The sequence below is a fragment of the Oncorhynchus keta genome, chromosome 26 (assembly GCF_023373465.1).
Source record: "Oncorhynchus keta strain PuntledgeMale-10-30-2019 chromosome 26, Oket_V2, whole genome shotgun sequence".
Lineage (NCBI taxonomy): Eukaryota > Metazoa > Chordata > Actinopteri > Salmoniformes > Salmonidae > Oncorhynchus > Oncorhynchus keta.
In genome coordinates this window covers 10,242,103-10,266,588 of record NC_068446.1, presented here as the reverse complement: position 1 = coordinate 10,266,588, position 24,486 = coordinate 10,242,103, and the positions used below count along the sequence as shown (strand labels likewise).

General features: G+C 43.4%; 1 protein-coding gene across 1 annotated transcript in view; it reads left to right on the top strand.

Moving 5' to 3' along the window:
- Positions 1-992: 992 nt before the first annotated feature.
- The window catches only part of LOC118358637 (rho guanine nucleotide exchange factor 18-like), a 42,306-nt gene continuing 18,812 nt past the window's right edge, over positions 993-24,486 (top strand). Inside the window, exons 1-9 of the mRNA XM_052481157.1 lie at positions 993-1,414; positions 2,845-2,957; positions 3,597-3,737; positions 4,052-4,302; positions 10,481-10,603; positions 10,813-10,930; positions 19,970-20,224; positions 20,331-20,407; positions 23,250-23,428. Of these exons, the coding sequence (XP_052337117.1) occupies positions 993-1,414; positions 2,845-2,957; positions 3,597-3,737; positions 4,052-4,302; positions 10,481-10,603; positions 10,813-10,930; positions 19,970-20,224; positions 20,331-20,407; positions 23,250-23,428 (1,679 nt within the window). The remainder of the gene's footprint in view (positions 1,415-2,844; positions 2,958-3,596; positions 3,738-4,051; positions 4,303-10,480; positions 10,604-10,812; positions 10,931-19,969; positions 20,225-20,330; positions 20,408-23,249; positions 23,429-24,486) is intronic.

The window sequence follows — 24,486 nt, the reverse complement described above, 5'->3', positions numbered from 1 at the left end:
ATTAGGGTCTAATTCATTTATGTCAATTGACTGATGTCTTTATATGAACTGTAACTCAGTGAAATCTTTGAAATTGTTTCATGTTGCATTTATATTTTGGTTCAGTGTATATTTTTTTCAGTGTTATGCGCAACTCAGGCTTTTTCATTAGGTGAGCAATGTTTAAAAAAATACATTTATTTGTTCATAACTTTTTTGGACCTGTGGTAATTATAATTTTTGCGTTGCTAGTTGTGGAAATGTTGGTAAAATGCATAATATCTGACTAATATACCTCATAATAATTATGAAGTAGATACATGCAGATCCTAATCTTAGTGATCCAAGAGGAATTATGTTGGAAAATTTTTCTTTTTTGTCAAGAGCCAGTTTCATGAGAATCACCCAGATGTTAAATTGCTCATCCTCAGTAGCAGCAGTCTGGTGGGTGAGGGCTGAAGCTACACTGCTCATCCTCAGTAGCAGCAGTCTGGTGGGTGAGGGCTGAAGCTACACTGCTCATCCTCAGTAGCAGCAGTCTGGTGGGTGAGGGCTGAAGCTACACTGCTCATCCTCAGTAGCAGCAGTCTGGTGGGTGAGGGCTGAAACTACACTGCTCATCCTCAGTAGCAGCAGTCTGGTGGGTGAGGGCTGAAGCTACACTGCTCATCCTCAGTAGCGGTAATCATCTGAAGAGCAGCAGGACTCTGACTGACAGACACCTGTGTTCTCATCTCCCCTCCTACTTGTTGATCTCTGCCTATTATCACACAGCCCACCCCAGCCCTGCCCCCGCTGGAAACAGAGAGGTGGAGGAGGGAGAGGGGAAGGGAAGAGAGAGCGAGAGAGATATAGAAAAAACGAGAGAGAGAAAAGGAAAGGGGCATGTGTGATCTCTAGAATGTACTTAATCAGGAGTCGGGTGGGCATATAAAGCCATGTGTGTATTTGTCTCCGTGACTATAGATACGAGCAGCAGCATCACCTCTACTCCTGCGAGACAGACCGACACTATGGAGCTAGAGGTTAACAAGGGGGTTGGTCGGGCCAGACCTGCCCGGAGTAGGGTCAATGTCTGGGGGCCCTCCTGGGGTCTGCCTGGCCGTCTGGGGTTCCGGGTGCTGATGCACAGAGACCACCTCACCTGTCGCTTCCTGCAGGGTTCTCTGCCTCGCGTCTGGCTGCAGCGTTACTGGGGCAAGCAACGCTTTTGCCATCTCTCATCCTTCTCTCGTCTTTCACCAGCCCTGAGGGAGCGGGACAAGTTCTCGCTGGCCCCTGAGGGCCCCTCCGGCTCGCCGAAAGTCCCAGACATGACCCTCAGCCCACGAAGACCCAGTGCTCAGCCTGCTGCTTCCAGCAGCTCTTCCTCCAGCAACAGTCACACTGCTGCAGCCAGCCTCAACCTCAACCACTGCCACAACAGCAGCTCTGGGTTAGTACTAACAGCTAGCCACCTGACCAATCAGTTAGCAGGCTACATAAGCTAGCCGCTGGTAATTAGCAGTGTATTGACTGCCACTATGTAGGCTATACCATTGTCATAATAGACTGTAGATATAGATTATACCACTGCCCTATATTGTCTGTATAGACTCTATACCACTGCTCTGTATAATTTAAATTGTGAATTTAATGTTAGTTTTTAAGCAAATAAATGTTACCTTTCTGGTGGTTGTGGTGCATGTAAATCTAGGCTATTTATACATTATTTCCTTCCAGCTAAAAAGCTGGTTTTGGCTTTAAATTTTTATACATGTCTGTGATGTGTTATTAATAGGTGACATGCTGCAGCTAACTGTCAAGTGGATTTTGCAGTTCTTTGATTTGAGTTGAGACAGAGCTTAAAACAGCCAGTGCTATCATAGTGCTGTCGTAGACAGGGCATCTTGCAGGTAGGCAGGCAGGTTGCGGGAGGTGTGTAGCTGTGTCTTTGCCATCTGTGGTAGTATAGTCTCTCTCCGCATACATGACAGTCTAGCTGTAGTGTAGCTGTGTCTTTGCCATCTGTGGTAGTATAGTCGCTCTCAGCATACATGACAGACTAGCTGTAGTGTAGATGTGTCTTTGCCATCTGTGGTAGTATAGTCGCTCTCCGCATACATGACAGTCTAGCTGTAGTGTAGCTGTGTCTTTGCCATCTGTGGTAGTATAGTCGCTCTCAGCATACATGACAGACTAGCTGTAGTGTAGATGTGTCTTTGCCATCTGTGGTAGTATAGTCGCTCTCAGCATACATGACAGTCTAGCTGTAGTGTAGATGTGTCTTTGCCATCTGTGGTAGTATAGTCGCTCTCAGCATACATGACAGACTAGCTGTAGTGTAGATGTGTCTTTGCCATCTGTGGTAGTATAGTCGCTCTCAGCATACATGACAGTCTAGCTGTAGTGTATATGTGTCTTTGCCATCTGTGGTAGTATAGTCGCTCTCAGCATACATGACAGTCTAGCTGTAGTGTATATGTGTCTTTGCCATCTGTGGTAGTATAGTCGCTCTCAGCATACATGACAGTCTAGCTGTAGTGTATATGTGTCTTTGCCATCTGTGGTAGTATAGTCTCTCTCAGCATACATGACAGTCTAGCTGTAGTGTAGATGTGTCTTTGCCTCCTGTGGTTGAGTAGTGTCTGTGTAGTATCTCAGGATGTACAGTATGTATGCCATTTTAGTGTAGTGTAGCTGTATCTTTCTCCTATGCCAGGGGGGGTGTTGGTGTTAGTGTGTCTTGTTGTAGTTGTAACATCTCAGTCCTGTATGTCATTCAGGACCTCTGTATTGTAGCTGTGTCTGTAGTGTTAGTGTATAGTAGTCTTGTAGTCAGCTTAGTATGTATGTCACTCTGGACCTGTGGCGCTCCTCTTTCAGATCCCTCCCAGGGAACATGGACGAGATGGACAGCCTCCGCTTCGGGATAAAGCGCTTCAACGAGTATGCGGTGTCCCTGACCCCTTCAACCCCTGGCTCCATCATCGTAGAGGGTGAGTGGGTTAGGGAGGGAGCTGCTCTTTAGAGCTTAGATACATGAGAGCGAGTACCGTACAGCCGCGGTGGACAACCACTACTGAGTGTGCAGGCTTTTGCTCCAACCCTGTTGTGACTAACAAGATTCAGCTAATCAAAGTCCTATTGAGCAGCCAATTAGTAGAATCAGGTGTGCTAGATTAGGGTTGGAGAGAAAGCCTTCAGGAGGGTAGGGTTGTGCAACCCTATCGTTATCCTAGGTTATGAGACGGGTTATGTGGCTAGCACATAGAGAGCGTGGGCTGTTGGGAGAGAGATGGGACCTCACCCAGTTTCATTAAGCTGGAGTGTGTGGAATAGACTGCATGATTATCCCAGGTTGTCAAGCAGTGATGTAGCTAGTGCTGCTATAGTAGCAAGACGGAAACAGTCATCCACCCCAACTACGGGAGATCAGTATGTGTTAGTGGTCATAGCGTAGGATTATTATTTTAGCATTTAATTGCACATATTGTTCAATCGTGTGATGTGACTTTAACAAATATCACCTATTGAATGCATTAGAAATACATTGGAGTTGTGCTACACAAGAATACAGTCATACTGCGGCAGCCAGCCTCAACCGCAACCTGTTTCATGCCCCTTCCCTCCCCCAGATGCATACTACTCTGCAGTTCAAGCTGATCTGGAGTCAGATGCCCAGGACTTGGATGTGGAGTCATGGAGCCTGGCTGTGGACCAACAGTACCTGAAGAAACACACCAAGGAGATGGTCAAGAGACAGGACGTCATCTACGGTCAGTTTGTCATACACTATCTTTGATGTCTTTTGATGTCTTGTTCATCTTGTTATATTTGTCGTGTTTTATGTAGGCTTTCGATGTGTTTTTCTAGTTATATCTGGTTAAGTTTAGGATTAGAATGTGAATTATGAGAAGGGAGAAGCTCAACTCTTTTTGAATGTCAATTGTTCCATCCATCTCTGTCTGGCTCTACAATCAGTAAAGGAGTCCGGTGGAAGAAAAGAAAATTCCTGTAAAAGGCTAATTAGATGTTGAACCCCTTGTCTGTCTGTCTGTCTGTCAGTCATTCTGTCTATTTATCCCAACAGAGTTGATGCAGACAGAGATGCATCACGTACGGACCCTGAAGATCATGTTGCGTGTGTACGTGAGGGAGCTGAAAGAGCACCTTCAGATGGATGTGCGGTGTCTGGACTGTCTGTTCCCGCGCCTGGAGAGCCTACTGGAGCTACACACACACTTCCTGTCCCGCCTCAAAGAGCGGCGCCGAGTAGCCACGCAGCTCAGCAGCGACAAGAACTACAACATACAGAGACTCGCTGACATCCTCACCACACAGGTAGAGAGACACGACACACACACACAGTGTTACACACACTTTCTCTAATTCAGTCTCCCTTACATACACAGTGACTTGTATTTTTCCCGTATTTGCAGGTAAAGAAAAATACATTCAGATGCTGTATCCCATTACCTTGACTGGAAATTCTAATCAAAAGGAAGAGAAAGACTAGATTATTCAAACAACAACTTTCTTACAAGATTTGCTCATTTGGAGCAATTAACAATCCACCCAGTGGTGCAGCGTTAAGAGCCCAACGAACAAGAGTTGGGTCTCAGCTTTTATAACGTTTGTCGACATGGCAGTTTAGCAGGTGTTTGAGAGCATGATGGGAACATTACGTGCAATTTTGTTACTCCTTTCTAGCCGATATCTAGGTGCTGCTGCTCAAGCTAGCCTCTGTTCTCTTAATATCTCCACACAACTGTGCCCTTGAAAGATACGAAAGGAACAGGATGGACCAAAAACTGGTCACTCTCAGATGGCCCTTGTCGTGGAAATTTCCTCTATTTACCAAATCATGGGAGCAAACCACACACACAAGTCAGAGTTAGTTATAAAAGTCCATCTTTAATTATATGAGCTCTATCACAATCCTGTGACTCTCAGATAAATTCAGTGTCTCTCAATGAATTCTCTGAGAGCCCCCTTACAATACAACTGAGATCCTTTAATAGCAAAGAACACACAGTCAGACAGCATAGACATAATAAATCGTTCAGCTTTGTCTCCTTTCTCAAACCCCAGAACCATAAACCAATCCTCCATATCAACAGGCATATATCAAATTGTTATTTAGATACAACCAACCCTAAATACAACCAATCCTGGACAAGCTCACGGAGAGGAGAGTGAGGCTATAGGTTAAGATAAAAGGGAGCATGAGAATGATTCCAGACACTGCCACCCTCCTTTCCCCACTAGAGAAAGGTAGGGAGTAAAAGATATGTTTACACATGATGACACTTTGACCTCTCCCCTCCGCGGCCCTCCGTCTTGACATAGCCCATGCACTTCTCACCCCCCTTAGTCTTGACATAAAACAGATAACAATTTGCAACTCTAAGAGCGTCCACAGTATTATACAAAAATACCATTCTGATGAGAAGTAACTTACACACATTTGATGAAATATAAAACATGTTACATATGTTACCAACAAATTCTGAATCTTCCACGACACCCTTTGTCTTTTGCTGCATGACCAATTTACTCAGAAACAAGAGTGATTCATTTGACATGGGAGGATTGGACATAAATTCTAAAACTAAGACAGACATTGCAGCGCCAGTCTCTAATAGAAATGCAATTGACTCACCATTGACGAAGAGACAAACCATTGGCTCCTTACGGGGGCTTGAAATAATCTTTAAATGCTGTCCAGGGGTGTCAACTGTAGAGGTCGCCCGATTAATTGGCACGGTCGATTAATTAGGGCCGATTTCAAGTTTTCAGAACAATCTGTAAATCTGCATTTTTGGATGCCGATTACATTGTAATCCACGAGGAGACTGCGTGGCAGGCTGACCACCTGTTACGCGAGTGCAGCAAGGAGTCAGGGTAAGTTGCTAGCTAGCATTAAACTTATAAAAAACAATCTTAATATAATCACTAGTTAAACTAGTAATATCATCAACCATGTGTAGTTATCTAGCTTGTCCTGCTTTGCATATAATCAATACGGTGCCTGTTAATTTATCATCGAATCACAGCCTACTTCGACAAACGGGTGATGAAGCGCATTCACGGAAAAAAGCCATGTGTACCTAACCATAAACATCAATGCCTTTCTTAAAATCAATACACAAGTATATTTTTTGAACCTTCATATTTAGTTAATATTGTCTGCTAACATTAATTTCTTTAAACTAGAGAAATTGTGTCACTTCTCTTGCGTTCTGTGCAAGAAGAGTCAGGGTATATGCAGCAGTTTGGGTCGCCTGGCTCGTTGCAAAGTGTGAAGACCATTTCTTCCTAACAAGGACCGGAATTAATTTGCCGGAATTTTACATAATTATGACATAACATTGAAGGTTGTGAAATGTAACAGCAATATTTAAACATAGGGATGCCACCCGTTAGATAAAATACGTAACGGTTCCGTATTTCACTGAAAGAATAAACGTTTTGTTTTCGAAATTCTAGTTTCCGGATTTTACCATATTAATTACCTAAGGCTGTGTGTTTATTATATTATAACTAAGTCTAGCAGCAAGCTTGTAAGCATTCATTCAAACAGCACTTTCCTGCGTTTGCCAGCAGCTCTTTGCAATACTTGAAGTGCAGCGCTGTTCATGACTTCAAGCCTATCAACTCCCGAGATTAGGCTGGCAATACTATAGTGCCTATGAGAACATCCAATAGTCAAAAGGTATATGAAATACAAATGGTATAGAGAGAAATAGTCCTATAATAACTACAACCTAAAACTTCTTAACTGGGAATATTGAAGACTCATGTTAAAAGGAACCACCAGCTTTCATATGTTCTCATGTTCTGAGCAAGGAACTTAAACGTTAGCTTTTCTTTACATGGCACATATTGCACTTTTAATTTCTTCTCCAACACTTTGTTTTTGCATTATTTAAACCAAATTGAAAAGGTTTCATTATTTATTTTTATTTATGTCTTATATTAAGTTAATATAAAAGTTCATTCAGCCAGTACTCGATTTGTTCTTGCAGTCTTTTGCAAAATGTCCACTCTTTCCACAAGTATAGCATTATGGTTGCTGTCATCTGGCCCATCCGCACCGTCTCCCCCTCCTCTTCTACCTCTTCCTTTTCCTCTCTGTCAATATTTTTGGAGGTCGTCCCTGAGCCTGCTGGCCCTGTCTTTGAGAATGCCAGCTGTGCATTCCACCTTTTCCATTCTCTGTTTCGCCTTATCTTGAGACAGTTGCTGCCTCTCAGCGTGTTTACAGTGTTCAATGACCGTCTGTACGGTAGTAGTTTCCCAGCCAATGCAGGTCATTTTAACCTGTTTACCAAGGGCTGGCAAAAGTCCATTCATTAGGGAAGCCTTCAAGAGGCTGTTGTAGTCGTCGGTTGCTGTTCTGATGCCACTGTGTTTGCGGAAACAGTTCTCCAAAGTATGCCTGTAGTCTTCTTGTGAAATGGGAGTCATTGTAGGTGGTGTGTAGAACAGGTTCCTGCTGCTCTGGGGTTGCCTCTTAGGGGTCTGACAGTCGTATCAGGTCTTGTTTCGGGGTAGAGCTGCGGTAGGCGAGGTGGCTAAGCAGGCTGCGTTTGGACAACCAGGGCGGGTGCTGGTGCAGTGGATACAGAGGTATAATAGGGAGGTGGAAAGTCATTGTTTCTCCTTTTCTTATCATTCACCATTATTTCTTGGCCTGGCCTCCACAATCCCAACCTCAACCAAACTGAGATGGTTTGGGATGAGTCGGACCGCAGAGTGAAGGAAAAGCAGCCAACAAGTGCTCAGCATATGTGGGATCTCCTTCAAGACTGTTGGAAAAGCATTCCCTGTGAAGATGGTTGAGAGAATGCCAAGAGTGTGCAAAGCTGTCATCAAGGCAAAGGGTGGCTACTTTCTCTGTCCTGGAAACACATAACTCATGCATTTACATCTGATGATTGCAAACCATGGAATATCAATTCATATTAAGTACTTTGCAGACTAATGCTCATTTGCCTGGGAATACCTCTTATAAAACAGGGTTTTCTCCACACACAGTAGAGCCCTTCTTATCACTAAGACAAGGTCTTCTTCACACACAGTGAAAACTCACCCATCTCTTACCAGGTAATCCCTGCTCCTACAAGGAACCTAGTCAGAGATGTCCCTGCTCCAACAGGGCAACTCGTCCCAGAATTTCTCCTTTAATTAATGATATCTGTTCCAACAGAGTTCCTAATTAAATATTGTAATACTTCCCCTATAACAAATAACTCTACAACAAAGTTTAAAGCTAGGGGTGTCTTTGCTCCAACAAAACATAATGTGCACAACCTGTTCCCAGAACAGGATTTTCTATGCGGAGCAGCGGAGGTGTATTTGGAGGGCAAGTTGGTCAGGATAATGTCTATGAGGGTGCCCATGTTTACGGATTTAGGGTTGTACCTGGTGGGTTCCTTGATGATTTGTGTGAGATTGAGGGCATCTATCTTAGATTGTAGGACTTCCGGGGTGTTAAGCATATCCCAGTTTAGGTCACCTCACAGAACAAACTCTGAAGCTAGATGGGGGGCGATCAATTCACAAATGGTGTCCAGGGAACAGCTGGGAGCGGAGGGGAGTTGATAGCAGGCGGCAACAGTGAGAGACTTATTGCTGGAGAGGTTTGGGTATAGACCTGGAAAGTATGACAGAACTTTGGCTCTCTCTGCAGTAGATTGCAACTCCTCCCCCTTTGGCAGTTGTATCTTGACGGAAAATGTTGTAGCTGGGTATGGAAATCTCAGAATTGTTGGTGGCCTTCCTAAGCGAGGATTCAGACACGGCAAGGACATCAGGGTTGGTGGAGTGTGCTAAAGCAGTGAGTAAAACAAACTTAGGGAGGAGGCTTCTGATGTTGACATGCATGAAATCAATGTTTTGATTTGTGTTGATTTGGAGAGCTAGCTAAGACAACAACAACAACAGCTAATCAGCTAAAACAACAACAGGTAAAATGGCGATGAATGGGCAGAGGGTCGGTTAACTACACACAGAGCCTGAGTTCGTGGCTGGGGCCGGCAGATAAAAAATAATTAATAAATATATAAACAGAATGGAGTACCGTGATTAATGGACAGTCCAGCGGGCATCAGCTATGTAGCCAAGTGATCATAGGGTCCAGGGGCTACAATAGATGAAACAGGGAGGCTGCAGAGTAGTTGTTACTACGCTAGCATGCGGGCGACGCAGCGTTTAAAGTTAGCAGGCCAGGGCTAGTAGAAGCGTCTCCTCCGACGGAGGCCGGTTGAAGGCACAGCGGATGGAGTATTTGTCGGCAGACCTGTCGTGGTGGTGCGGCGGGGCGCCGTGTCGACTAAGGATCCAAGCCAGGTGGCGAAAGAGGTATTGTAGTAATTTAGTTTTCTATCTGGGAGATGCTCCTGGCTCACGGCTAACTGGTGCTAGCTTCGGGGTAGAGGCGTTAGCCTCTAAGCCACTCGGTAGCAGCGGTGATCTGGTGCCAAGGTCCCAAGCTTACGGCAAGGATCCAGTGGAGTAGTGTGTTCTAGCCGTGTATGGGTGGAGTCCGGGTGAACAATTGAGTAGGCCGGGAGGTGGGCCTCAGGGATAGCTTCGGTACTGGGTAACTCGGTGGGTGCTAGGTAGCTGTGAAGATCAGGAGAATGGTCCAGGGATTACGGCAGGAATCCGGCATTGTAGTGGAGAGACAGTCCGTTACTGGTAATCCAAGCTAAAAAAAAGGGCTGGTACCTGTGCAGAAGGTAAAGGCCGCTAGCAGTGGCTAACTATGACTAAATAGCTTGTAGCTAATTAGCTGGTTAGCTTCTGATAGCTGTGGTTCTTGCTATGTCTAAAAATTACAAATAATAGGGGTTCCGTATCACATTGGGTGAGGCAGGTTACCGGAAGGTATAATTGAACTAAAATGGAGAAGAGATTGAAAATAAAATTGAAATATATACAAAAAAAGACGAAAAGGTACACAAGAGGACGAACAAAACACGTCTGCACTGCTACGCCATCTTGGATCAGGATACCTATGTGTATCAATAATAGTCCACTGCCCTAAGGACATCCAGTCAACTTCACACAACTGTGGGAAGCATTGGAGTCAACATCCCTGTGGAACGTTTTCAACACCTCTAGTCTATGCCCCAACAAATTGAGGCTGTTCTAAGGGCAAAAGGGGGTGCAATTTAATATTAGAAAGGTGTTCTTAATGTTTTGTGCACTCAGTGAACCTGTCAGAAAGTGCCGGAGTCTGGTGTAGTGGTAAAAGGCTATGTTGACACAGGTACCCAATTCTGATATTTTTCCCAATTATGTGCAAGTTGTCTGATCATTTGTTAAAGACCAATTGGTGACAAAATATCAGAATTGGCTGCCTGTGTAAACAAAGCCTGAGCTGCCAACTCCGGATCGCATTTGCTACCCTGGCGATGGGGGTTCGAGCCCCTTGTCAGTGAAAGTAGATCAGAGGAGCCCGGGAAGACTAACAATACTGAGACTGTTCTCATCCTTGTCTCCGCTCCAGTTTTCAGGTGAGATAGGGGAGCGGATGAAGGAGAGCTATGGTGATTTCTGTAGCCGCCACACAGAGGCTGTCAGCTACTACAAGGAGCAGCTGCACAACAAGAAGTTCCAAAACCTCATACGGGTAAGTTTTTGGTTCTACAATAATAGAGACATTGACAAATCCTGTCCAATCCACCATGTGATAACTTAAAGGAACATTAATGACAGTGGGCCATTTAAGAAGATATGAGACTTTTTCCACATTCAGCTATTGTGTGTAACCAGAAATATTTATAGATTACACTACATGGTCTATGAACTGTGTATAAAATATGTAGCTTTTTCTTCCAGAAAATCAACAATTTGTCAATTGTGAGAAGATTAGGAGTGACAGAGTGTATTCTCCTGGTGACACAGCGCATCACGAAGTACCCAGTGCTGGTGGAACGCATTGTCCAGAACACAGAAGGTAAGGAGACCCGATCCTGACTTAGGAATTTATGTCTTTCCTACCCACTTCTCAGTATTTGGTATTCAGACTCACCTTATTCAGTCGTGTAACGTGCTCTGAAGGTGTGGCTACCTTGCGCTCTGAATACATTTCATTCAACCGCTGAACCCCCCCACACACACACACGCACTTGCTGGCCAACAGATTTTCTTGTGGTTTTCAGTACATTTGTCTTAAGCCATCCCTTTAAATATGGTGTAGCTTGAATTAGAATTTTGTCGACGGACTCAATAGAATACAGCGAGAGAACTAGTTCAGAACATATGGGTCAATGAAAGAATGACATCTCTTCGTCTCCATTTCAGCAACAGCTTGTATATTTAAAAAAAACTCTGGTTTTATAGATTATTTAGGCATATTTTAGGGTTATTGAATTCGGAAGTTTACATACACTTAGGTTGGAGTCATTAAAACTCGTTTTTTAACCACTCCACAAATTTATTGTTAACAAACTATTGATTTGGCATGTCGGTTAGGACATCTACTTTGTGCATGACACAAGTAATTTTTCCAACAATTGTTTACAGACATATTATTTCAGTGTATCACAATTCCAGTGGGTCAGAAGCTTACATACACTAAGTTGACTGTGCCTTTAAACAGCTTGGAAAATTCCAGAAAATTATGTCATGGCTTTAGAAGCTTCTGATACGCTAATTGACATAATTTGAGTCAATTGGAGGTGTACCTGTGGATGTATTTCAAGGCCTACCTTCAAAGTCAGTGCCTCTTTGCTTGATATCATGGGAAAATCAAAATAAATCATGTTGTGGGGGTGCTTTGCTGCAGGAGGGACTGGTGCACTTCACAAAATAGATAGCATCATGAGGAACAAAAATTATGTGGATATATTGAAGCAACATCTCAAGATATCAGTCAGGAAGTTAAAGCTTGGTCGCAAATGGGCCTTCCAAATGGACAATGACCCCAAGCATACTTCAAAAGTTGTGGCAAGGTGGCTTAAGGACAACAAAGTCAAGGTATTGGAGTGGCCATCTCAAAGCCCTGACCTCATTCCTATGGAAAATTTATGGGCAGAACTGAAAAAGCATGTGTGAGCAAGGAGGCCTTACAAACCTGACTCAGTTACACCAGCTCTGTCAGGAGGAATGGGCCAAAATTCACCCAACTTATTGTGGGAAACTTGTGTAAGGCTACCCAAAACATTTGACCCAAGTTGAACAATTTAAAGGCAATGCTGCCAAATGCTTAATGAGTGTATGTAAACTTCTGAACCACTAGGAAAGCTGATTTCACAGTGGTCCTGTAGCTCAGTTGGTAGAGCATGGCGCTTGTAACGCCAGGGTAGTGGGTTCGATCCCCGGGACCACCCATACGTAGAATGTATGCACACATGACTGTAAGTCGCTTTGGATAAAAGCGTCTGCTAAATGGCATATATTATTATTATATATTACATTCTTAAAATAAAGTGGTGATCCTAACTCACAGGGAACATTTACTAGGATTAAATGTCAGGAATTTTGAAAAACTGAGTCTAAATGTATTTGGCTAAAGTGTATGTAATCTCACGACTTCAACTGTATGTATGAATCATAAAATAGGTTTAGAGCCTTTATACACAAAATATTAATAAATAAATAACTGCAAGACTCAATAGAAGACAAAACAAGGAACAAACCAAAAAAGACAGGCTTTTGAAAAAGTAACTATTTTTCATAAAATTGTACAGTTATCTTAGCTAGCTGAATTGCTAGCAGAATTGTTTACTTGTTGCTAAGCAGTTGCTAGGGACTCTCCTGGAAGAAGCTAGCTAGCTTACAAAGAATAACAACAAAAAATATCTAGTTAACAGAAGAAAGGAAGACAAATTAAGGACAAAAGAAGGACAGAAGAAAAAGGAAAAGAAAGAGGACAACAAAGTGAAACAGTCAGCACTTCTATTGCAACTTCGTATTTCGTCGTCCTAATGTAGTCTACACTGCTATCTGCCCAGCAGCTAGCCAGCTAGCAAATGTCCACCGTCTACCGAATAGCAGCACTGTAGAAGCTATTACACTCAACTGAACGACTTGATTAGTGTAGTGTTAGCTAGCTACATAGTTGTCTTTGCTGTCTTCGTATCCAAGATAATTGTGTAGTTTAGAGCGTGTAGTCTTAGAGTGATTATCTTAATTTACCGAGGTTAGCTAGCCAGCTATTTGTCGTCCTTAACGTAGGAGACACTGCTAGCTAGCCAACAGCTAGCCAACGTCTACTGAATAGAACTTCCGCACTCAACAAATGTGGTCGCATTCCGCTTCGCTCCACAGGTAGTATCACATTTTCATTTCATTTCATTACAGCACAACGGTTTGATTTGTTTGATCGTAGCTAGCTACATAGCTAGGTACATAGCCGTCTGTGTATCAAAGATAATTGTGTAGTCTAGAGCGATTTTCTAGGTTAGCTAGCCAGCTATTGTCGTTCTTTTAACGCAACGTAACGTAATCAACACTGCTAGCTAGCCAGCTAGCCCCCGAATAGCAGCACTGTAGAAACTATTACACTCAACGGAACGACTTGATTAGTGTAGTGTCAACAACGCAGCCACTGCCTGCTAGCCTACAAATTCAACAACGCAGCCACTGCCAGCTAGCCTACTTCAGCAGTACTGTATCATTTTAATCATTTTAGTCAATAAGATTCTTGCTACGTAAGCTTAACTTCCTGAACATTCGAGACGTGTAGTCCACTTGTCATTCCAATCTCCTTGCATTAGCGTAGCCTCTTCTGTAGCCTGTCAACTATGTGTCTGTCTATCCCTGTTCTCTCCTCTCTGCACAGACCATACAAACGCTCCAAACCGCGTGGCCGCGGCCACCCTAATCTGGTGGTCCCAGCGCGCACGACCCACGTGGAGTTCCAGGTCTCCGGTAGCCTCTGGAACTGCCGATCTGCGGCCAACAAGGCAGAGTTCATCTCAGCCTATGCCTCCCTCCAGTCCCTCGACTTCTTGGCACTGACGGAAACATGGATCACCACAGATAACACTGCTACTCCTACTGCTCTCTCTTCGTCCGCCCACGTGTTCTCGCACACCCCGAGAGCTTCTGGTCAGCGGGGTGGTGGCACCGGGATCCTCATCTCTCCCAAGTGGTCATTCTCTCTTTCTCCCCTTACCCATCTGTCTATCGCCTCCTTTGAATTTCATGCTGTCACAGTTACCAGCCCTTTCAAGCTTAACATCCTTATCATTTATCGCCCTCCTGGTCCCCTCGGAGAGTTCATCAATGAGCTTGATGCCTTGATAAGCTCCTTTCCTGAGGACGGCTCACCTCTCACAGTTCTGGGCGACTTTAACCTCCCCACGTCTACCTTTGACTCATTCCTCTCTGCCTCCTTCTTTCCACTCCTCATCTCTTTTGACCTCACCCTCTCACCTTCCCCCCCTACTCACAAGGCAGGCAATACGCTCGACCTCATCTTTACTAGATGCCCCTACAACTCATCCAGAACGCCGCAGCCCGTCTGGTGTTCAACCTTCCCAAGTTCTCTCACGTCACCCCGCTCCTCCGCTCTCTCCACTGGCTTCCAGTTGAAGCTCGCATCCGCTACAAGACCATGGTGCTTGCCTACGGAGCTGTGAGGGGAACGGCACCTCAGTACCTCCAGGCTCTGATCAGGCCCTACACCCAAACAAGGGCACTGCGTTCATCCACCTCTGGCCTGCTCGCCTCCCTACCACTGAGGAAGTACAGTTCCCGCTCAGCCCAGTCAAAACTGTTCGCTGCTCTGGCCCCCAATGGTGGAACAAACTCCCCACGACGCCAGGACAGCGGAGTCAATCACCACCTTCCGGAGACACCTGAAACCCCACCTCTTTAAGGAATACCTAGGATAGGATAAAGTAATCCTTCTCACCCCCCTCCTTAAAATATTTAGATGCACTATTGTAAAGTGGCTGTTCCACTGGATGTCATAAGGTGAATGCACCAATTTGTAAGTCGCTCTGGAGAAGAGCGTCTGCTAAATGACTTAAATGTAATGTAAATGTAAATAAAATAGTGATTTGATACGTCAATTTCAAGTTCAATCCATTAAAATATTGGATGGTGGGGGGAGGAAGTGTACATTAGGGGTTTGAACAATAGTCCTATAAATCTAACCTAATTCTCACTTATCATGGAACTGTATGACAACGGTACAGTCGTTGTGGACCACGCTCCAGGTTTGACCTGCTACGTGTGGTCTCAGTTCCATAACGATTAAAATAGGCTACATGTCCCAAATTATTGCGCAACGTTTCGTTAGCCTAATATGATCCACTAATGCTAGCGACCCTCGGGAACAATTTACACGGATGTGACAGAGGAATAAAAGGTAGACAGCATGGAATTATGCAAAATCAAAGCTTCAAATCGAAGAAAATGAAGACTAAAGTGACTGTGATAAATGTATGTGGATATTACTGACGGTGGCTAATATTTAACATGATACACATTGTAAAATAATTTAATAATCTAAAACCCATACATCAACTCGGGAGGTTAAACCGGGAGGTTAAGCCTTACGGAAGCCTTGGGTGTCCAATTTTCATCCACGCAAATGAGGAGGGCTCACAATAAAAATGTGGAATAACAGCACAGCTTTTTATAGCCTATTTCACTGTGGAAAAGGGGCCATAATACATGTCATGTTGAGATGGTTTTCAGTTTGCTTCCATATGACTTGTTTCACATTCATCTCCAGGGATCATAAGGAAAACTCATCTAAAACAATTCCTATGTGTATTTACAGTCCTTCTCCAAATGTATTACTCATTTACCGAGCGCCTATCAATAGCTCTTCTTCATTTATAAATTACAGTGCATGGAGAATGCTGTTATTTCTATTGGGGAAATAATAATAACTGGTAGGTTCACTAGACCTTTATTATTCATGGTTTCTTCACTTGTAAAGGTGGTGGAATTAAATCAAGGTCAGAATACGGCATATCTATAGACACCACCGCCACACCTTCATTCGATCTCTTACCCAAAACGAATAGCAGGTGTATAAGCATGCTGTTCTCATGCTTAAATTCAAGGTCATAGAGAGAAAAGTGCATAAAGGGAATTACGTTCCTTTTCCGTGCGCTTAACTCAGGTCGGGAATTGGGGCCCCATGTCTTTCCCCTCTGCTAGCTCTTGAAGGTTGAGGCCCACCTTTTTGTTAAGGTCTTTGTGACAGGAACTTGAAAGACTGTTGGAATAGAAGGAATAACATAATTTCTCCCTAACATTCAGAGATGGCCTATTGCAATGAACATTGGCCAGCGTACTAACGAGGTAATCTCTCATTAAACCTTCAATAAATAAATAAATATCACCCCCACACAGCTGATCTCAGTTGCAACCATCACGGACCACTGATTTTCCGCTCCATAACACTTAGACTACAATTTCCACACCCTAGTGTGAATTCAATTAACATATATATATATTTTTAAATCCATCCATTTAAACTACGTTTCTTTTTGTATGGGTTTCGTCTCAATCCACCGCATCTGCCGAAGGCAGTTCTAGAGCGGTGTTTGTCAGAACATGAGACATCCCAAAAATCTGGTCTTCTCACAAAAACGCCTGTAGTGTCCAAACGGTTTGGCCTACAAAGTACAGGATGGCGTTCTCCGTTTTGCTCTTGGACGGCCACAAGCCTCGTCTGAAGGTCCCCACTACCAGTAAAAAGACGGAAGTATATGGAGATAGTTTAGTGCCAAAAGTAAGGGGATAAATACATGTGCAAAAAAACTATAGCTCTCAGATGTGGGACTGTTGTTCCATGTGGTGAATCTGTTATTCAATGTGTTTCTATTGGCTAATAGCATGATGCCAAATTCAATGTCTCATCCAATAATTTAATACATTTTTTTGATAACTTATAGGGTCTTAAAATGTCAAATCAAATGGCTAAATGGTCCTTGGTATGACCATCATTTTTTTTTAAGTGTCCATATGTTAGCTTAGAACCCCCTTCCCCGACAGACTCCAGAGGGTTAAAGTGGATGTCGAGGTTCTTTTAGACCTGAGCCCTATACGACTTAAGTTGTTTGAGGAGTTAGCAAGGTAACTTTGTCCAACTCTGAGTTCAACTCGGGATAAATCAGTACCATGAAAGTGGCTCACCAGTACCAGTTTAGCCAGGTACATTTTATATGGCAACAAATCCTTCAGAACGAACCTGCTCCGGGGCAGGCTAACTCAGGGATAACTCCATTTATCCTGAATGAAGTGTCTGATCTGTGAGTTGAGGACCAATGAAGTCAGAATCACTCCCTCATAAAGATTGCGTCATCATTTGAGGAAGACTGATTAAATATTTGTATTAATTAAAAGGTATTTAATATACAAAAAAAACTATCACAGTAATGACAGGATGCATTTGAAACCTTTACACACAGTAAAACTTTTATATGACTTAATACAATTGTTTTATCGATAGTCAGTTGCAGTCGGTGTCGTTTAAGATGAGGGAGGATGCACTTTTTTTTGAGCATGGCCTTATTTCCATTACAACATATTGGATGATTGTTATTCATATTCCATTCACCCAGCTCAATGAAGCATTGCTAGGTTTAGGCTACTACATGATACTCAAATTTACCCACATGAGGTTGCTACAACCTAGCCTATGAATTGAAGTTTACAATGTAGGTACACAGGTAGAGAAAAATGAGAGTAATCAAGGTGACAGACATTGACACATTCTATACCATTAGTCCAACAGTTGCAAACGAGAGTTTCTATTGGACAAATTCAGGTATGTTTATCCCAGTTTCGTTCCATTTGCTTCTGTTTAAGAAACCTTTCAACAGAATCGGTGGAACGAATACACCCCTGATCACATGCAAACACAGGTAACTTTCATAGCTGCCACAAACATACAGCACGATCCCTTTGATCGTTGTAGAATTCCTTCTTGCATCTTCGCACTCTCCTCCTCTCACCTTTTCCCTTTGCTTGTGGACTTCAGTGCACAACACAGCAGCTGTCTGGCCAGGCAAAAAAAAATAAAAAACTTCATATCATAACAGTGTAGGCTGTGTGTAGCGGTTGTCACCATATTATGTCATAGTCAACATATCTACTAGAACTAACGTGTTAGTAAACCCGCAATAATCATGCAGTATAGTCAGCAAGTAGTTACACCGGCGGGCCCCGGTGGCAATACATTTATAAAACCAAAAGCTTACATTAACTTGGAATAGTTCCAGAGCTGGATGGCTATAGCCAGCTAGCTGACATAGCACCCATCTCTGTTTGAACCGGGTGTTTGAGTAGACTAAACTAGCTAACTGCGTTCACTAGCTAAGTAAGTGAAATAAAATAGCTAGCTTTCTCGCTCTCTCTCTCTTACTACTTCATTTTTGAAGAAATGAATTTGTTCAAAACTGTTCAACTATTGTCTTTCACCACATTTTATGCACTGCAGTGCAAGCTATCTGCAGCTTATGCTGTCAATACTAGATTCATTCTGATCCTTTAATTGGGTGGACAACATGTCAGTTCATGCTGCAAAAGCTCTGATAGGTTGGAGGACATCCTCTAACCTGTCATAGCTTCTTCAGGATCGGTGGGTCCCCAGGGGACGTTGAGCTAACGTAGGCTAATGCGATTAGCATGAGCTTGTAAGTAACAAGAAAATGTCCCGGGACAGACATATCTGATATTGGCAGAAAGCTTAAATTCTTGTTAATCTAACTGCACTGTCCCATATTGTTTGAGGAGCGTGCACAGTTTTGAACATGAAAAGTTATTAATAAACATATTAGGCACATTTTGGCAGTCTTGATACAACATTTTGAACAGAAATGCAATGGTTCAGTCTAAAACTTTGCACATACCTTGCCTCCATCTTGTGGCCAAAATCTAAATTGCAGCTGCACTGGAATAATGCATGGTCTTTATCTTGCATTTAAAAAATGGTAAAAAAATAAAAATAAATAACGTTTTTTTTCTTGTATTATCTTTTACCAGGTCTATTGTGTTCTCCAACATTCCTTTCACATTTCCACAAATTTCAAAGTGTTTCCTTTCAAATGGTACCAATAATATTCATAACCTTGCTTCAGGGCCTGAGTTACAGGCAGTTAGATTTGGCTATGTAATTTTAGGCTAAAATTGAAAACACGGGTCCGATCCTGAAGAGGATAATTACTTTGTAAGTCTATAGAAGTGGCTGAGAACCACGAGCCTCTTCAGTTTTGTATTGAAGGCAGTGTACCAAGAGGAGGACGGAAACTAGCTGTCCTCCGGCTATACCATGGTGCTTCCTTACAGAGTGCTGGTGAGGCTACTCTAGACCTTCCTTGCAAAACAGTACATTTTAATCAATTATTTGGTGACGTGAATATATTTAGTATAGTTTTCTTCGAAAAAGGAGAACTTTTGAAACGTTTTACTTTTAATTTCTGAGATTCACTGAGGAGGATGGTCCTCCACTTCCTCCTCTGGGGAGCCTCCGCGGATAGGAGTGGGTTAAAAGGTGCTTGTGCATTGATAATCACACCAAAGACAGTATTAACAATAAGTAATACAAATATCGCTGCGAACAGCAATGAATGTGGATCACAGGATGACAGGACACAATATCAGTGGGATAACAAAGCAAGTATTTAGGAACTACAGTATCTTCCTTTATGTGCAAGCACAAGTCAGAATACAACATCTGGAGTGAATCTGACGCATGGTTTATGAGGAGATGATTTTTAGCACTGAGTATACCAAACATTAGGGACACCTTCCAAATACAGTTGCACCACGTGCCCCCTACCCCCCAAAGAGGCTGTGTGTGGAAAACAGAGAAATAGTATAGAGAGAGAGAGAGAGAGCGGAGAGAAGAGGGAGCAACACACACATACTGACAGTAAAAAAAACAATAGGAACACCTTCCTAATATTGAGTTGCACCGCCTTCTGCCCTCAGAACAGCCTCAACCATGTTAAGTTTTACCCGTTTGTTGCAATCGACCCAGTGTTTCTGAAGTTGACTTGGGTCTTTTCTTTCCTCCCTCCAGTGGGCACAGAGGAGCATGAGGAGCTGACGAGGTCTCTGGGTCTGATCAAAGACTGCATCGTCCACGTTGATGCCCAGGTCAACCTCCATCAGAAGGCCTCGCGTCTCCGAGACATCGCCCACAAGATGGAGCCCAAGTCTCTGGGCAAGATCAAAGATGGCCATGTGTTCCGCGGAGAGGACCTGGCCCTGGGCAGGCGCAGGCTGCTGCACGATGGGACCGTCAACCACAAGGCTGCCTCTGGCAGACTCAAAGGTAACAGGATTACCTCTCCTCAGGCTGCATCTCCGTAGTCTGAAGTGACCTCTTCTGTCTGCATTGATCTCACACAGGTCTAAAAATGAAACTCCTTTCATTTCAGATATTCTTGCTGTGCTGCTGTCAGATGTTCTGTTGTTACTCCAAGAGAAAGACCAGAGATATGTCTTCTCTACTGTGGTGAGTTAATCATTTTTGTCAGTTAATTCCACCATGTAACATAACTAACTTGAGCTTTACCACTCTGGAAAACACTGACAAATCTGGCATACTAACTCAACAGAAAGTTATACCGAACAAAAATAAACGCAACAATGTCAAAGGTTTTACTGAGTTGCGGTTCATATAAGGAAATCAGTCAATTGAAGTAAATTCTATGGATTTCACATGACTGGGAATACCGATATGCATCTGTTGGTCACAGATCAGAAAACCACTCAGTATCTGGTGTGACCACCATTTGTCTCATGCAGTGCGACACATCTCCTTCGCATAGAGCTGATTAGGCTGTTGATTGTGGTCTGTGGAATGTCGTCCCACTCTTCTTCAATGGCTGTGCGAAGTTGCTGGATATGGGCTAGAACTGGAACACGCTAACGTATACATCAATCCAGAGCAGGAACTCAGGATCTCGTCATGTTTTCTCTGTGCATTCTCATTGCCATTGATAAAATGCAACTGTGTTCCTTGTCCCTACTGCCACCATCGAGCACTCTGTTCACAATGTTGACATCAGAAAACCGCTCACCCACATAACACCATACACGCTGGTTGTCATCTGCCCGGTACAGTTGAAACTGGGATTCATCCATGAACACTTCTCCATCGTGCCAGTGGCCATCGAAGGTGAGCATTTGCTCACTGAAGTCGGTTACGATACCAAACTGCAGTCAGGTCAAGACCCTGGTGAGGACGACAAGCACGCAGATGAGCTTCCCTAAGACAGTTTGTGAAGAATTTCTTTGGTTGAAACCTACAGTTTCCTTAGCAGTCCGGGTGGCTGGTCTCAAACGATCCCGCAGGTGAAGAAGCCGAATATGGAGAACCTGGGCTGGCGTGGTTACATATGGTCTGCGGTTTTGAGGCCAGTTGGACGTACTGCCAAATTCTCTAAAATGGTGGCGGCTGCTTATGGTAGAGAACTTCTTCAGGCTAGGTTCCTTTTTTCTCTCAATTTCCACTGACTGACATGCCCAAAGTAAACTGCCTGTTGCTCAGGCTTTGAAGCCAGGATATGCATATAATTGGTACCATTGGAAAACACTTTGAAGTTTGTAGAAATGTTAAAATAATGTAGGAGACTATAACACAATAGATATGGGAGGAGAAGAACTAAACAGATTTTTTTTTGAGAGCCCATGCTCTTACAATGGAACGTATAGGGAAATAATTTAATCTCCCAGTATGCAATTCCTATGGCTTCCACTAGATGTCAGTAGTATTTGTTCATGGTTTCAGGCGTGTTTCTTCCAAAACGAGTAAGAATAATGAGTTTTACTAAAGGAACACAGTATGTTCGCTTGCGATGAAGAGGACACACACCTGCTAATACCATTTTCCTATTGAACATACTTCTTTCCGTATGAAATATTATAGTTTAGTTACATTACATTTATGGTATCTATGGATTAAATAGAAACATATTTTGACTTGTTGAAACAAAGTTTAGGGGTAGATTTTCAGATTCCTATTTGGGCATGTTGAACGACTGGATTACTCAAATCGATGGCGCCAACTAAACAGACTTTTTGGGATATAAAGAAGGATTTTACCTAACAAAACGACATTACATGTTATAGCTGGGACCCTTTGGATGACAAATCAGAGGAAGATTTTCAAAAAAGTAAGTGAATATTTAGTCGCTATTTGTGAATTTATGGAACCTATTCCGGTTGGAAAATATTTTGATGTGAGGCGCCGTCCTCAAACAATCGCATTGCTTTCGCTCAGAAGTCTACTGCAAATTGGACAGCGCAGGTAGATTAACAAGAATTGAAGCTGTCAACTGATAAGACACTTGTATGTACCTAAATGTTTAATATCCATAATTTATTTGAATTGCGCGCCCTCCAGTTTCACCGGAAGTTGTCCTGTTAGCGGGATGCCTAGCCTTAAGAAGTTCAATCTCTGGCAACAGCTCTGGTGGACATTCCTGCAGTCAGCATGCTGATTGCACGCTCCCTCAACTTAAGACATCTGTGGCATTGTGTTGTATGACAAAACTGCACATTTTAGAGTGGCCTTCTATTGTCCCCAGCACAAGCTGCACCTGTGTAATGATCATGCTGTTTAGTCAGCTTCTTGATATGCCACAAATGTCAGGTGGATGGATTATCTTGGCAAAGGAAAAATGCTGACTAACATGGATGTAAACAAATGTGCATTTTTTTAAATAAATAAACTTTTTGTGGATATGAAACATTCCTAGGATATTTTTATATCAGCTCATGAAACATGGGATCAACACTTTACGTGTTGCGTTTATACTTTTGTTCAGTATAGATACAGCAGTCGTCTGTATATCTGTCTAGAAAGAGGGATGGGCAACTCCAGTCTTTGCGGGCCCGAGTGGTGTCATACTTCCCCCCCATCCCTAGAAAACACAGCTGATTAAAGTAATTGCATTCTAAACTGAAGATCATGAATAGTTTATTATTGGAGTCAGGTGTCTTCGGCTCAAATCCCCAAGCTGACAAGGTAAAAATCTGTCGTTCTGCGCAACTGCAAGGCAGTTAACCCATTGTTCCCAGAAGACGTGGATGTCGATTAAAGGCAGCCCTCCGCACCACTCTGATTGAGGGGTTGTGTTAAATGCGTAGACACATTTCAGTTGAAGGCATTCAGTTGTATAACTGACTAGGTATTCCCTTTTCCCTTAGCTGGGTCAGAAGTGTGATACCAAATCTCCCGAGGACTGGAGATACCAATCCCTGGTCTCGAACTATGAATAGTGTCTCCATTTTGCTTTCTGGTGTTATTTTCTTTCAATGTGACTTCTAGCTGCCTTCTGTATCTCCCCCAGGACAACAAGCCATCAGTGATCTCCCTCCAGAAATTGATTGTGAGGGAGGTGGCCCATGAGGAGAAGGCCATGTTCCTAATCTGTGCCTCCCCCAATGAGCCTGAGATGTACGAGATCCACACTGCCTCCAAGGAGGAGCGCAAAACCTGGATGACACACCTCCGCCAGGCAGTGGAAAGGTACACACACACAGGTTAAAGAAAAGGACCAGGATGAACTGTATCTTAAGCTAGGTTGAGGAGTGATATTGGCACTATGGTGTACCTATAAGAATGCAGGAATGACGGTCAAAGGTAAGGTTTCCCAGTTCTGGTTCTTTTATTACTAAACTAACAAGGCACAGCACAAGGTGTTATTATATACTACAAACAAAGCACAAGTGTAAAAAATATATATATATATATCTGTCAGTACGGTTCGGATCAGGTTGGCAGAGTTGTGTGAAAAGGGGATGATACTGAACAGAAAAAATAAATGCAACGTGCAACAATTTCAAAGATTTTACTGAGTTACAGTTCATATAAGGAAATCTGCCAATTGAAATGAATTCATTAGGCCATAATCTATGGATTTCACATGACTGGGAATACAGATACGTATCTGTTGGTCACAGATCAGAAAACCAGTCAGTGACCACCATTTCTGCCTCATGCAGCGAGACACATCTCCTTTGCAGAGTTGATCAGACTGTTGATTGTGGCCTGTGGAATTTTGTCCCACTCCTCTTCAGTTGCTGGATTTTGGCGGGAACTGAAAAACGCTGTCAAACACGTCACTCCAGAGCATCCCTAACATGCTCAATGGGTGACATGTCTGGTGAGTATACAGGCCATGGAAGAACTGGGGCATTTTCAGCTGCCAAAAATTGTGTACAGATCCTTACGACACTGGGCTGTGCGTTATTAAGCTGAAACATGAGGTGATGGCAGTGGATGACTGGCATGACAATGGGCCTCAGGAGCTCTTCACAGTATCTCTCTCAATTGTGTGGTCCTCCTGGGTAGCGCAGTGGTTAAGGGTGCTGTACAGCAGCGCTAGCTGTGCTGCCAGAGACTCTGGGTTTGCGCCCAGGCTCTGTCGCAACTGGCCGCGACCGGGAGGTCCGTGGGGCGACGCACAATTGGCCGGGTTAGGGAGGGTTTGGCCGGTAGAGATTGTCTCATCCCGCACCAGAGACTCCTGTGGTGGGCCGGGCGCAGTGCACGCCAACCAAGGTCGCCAGGTGCACGGTGTTTCC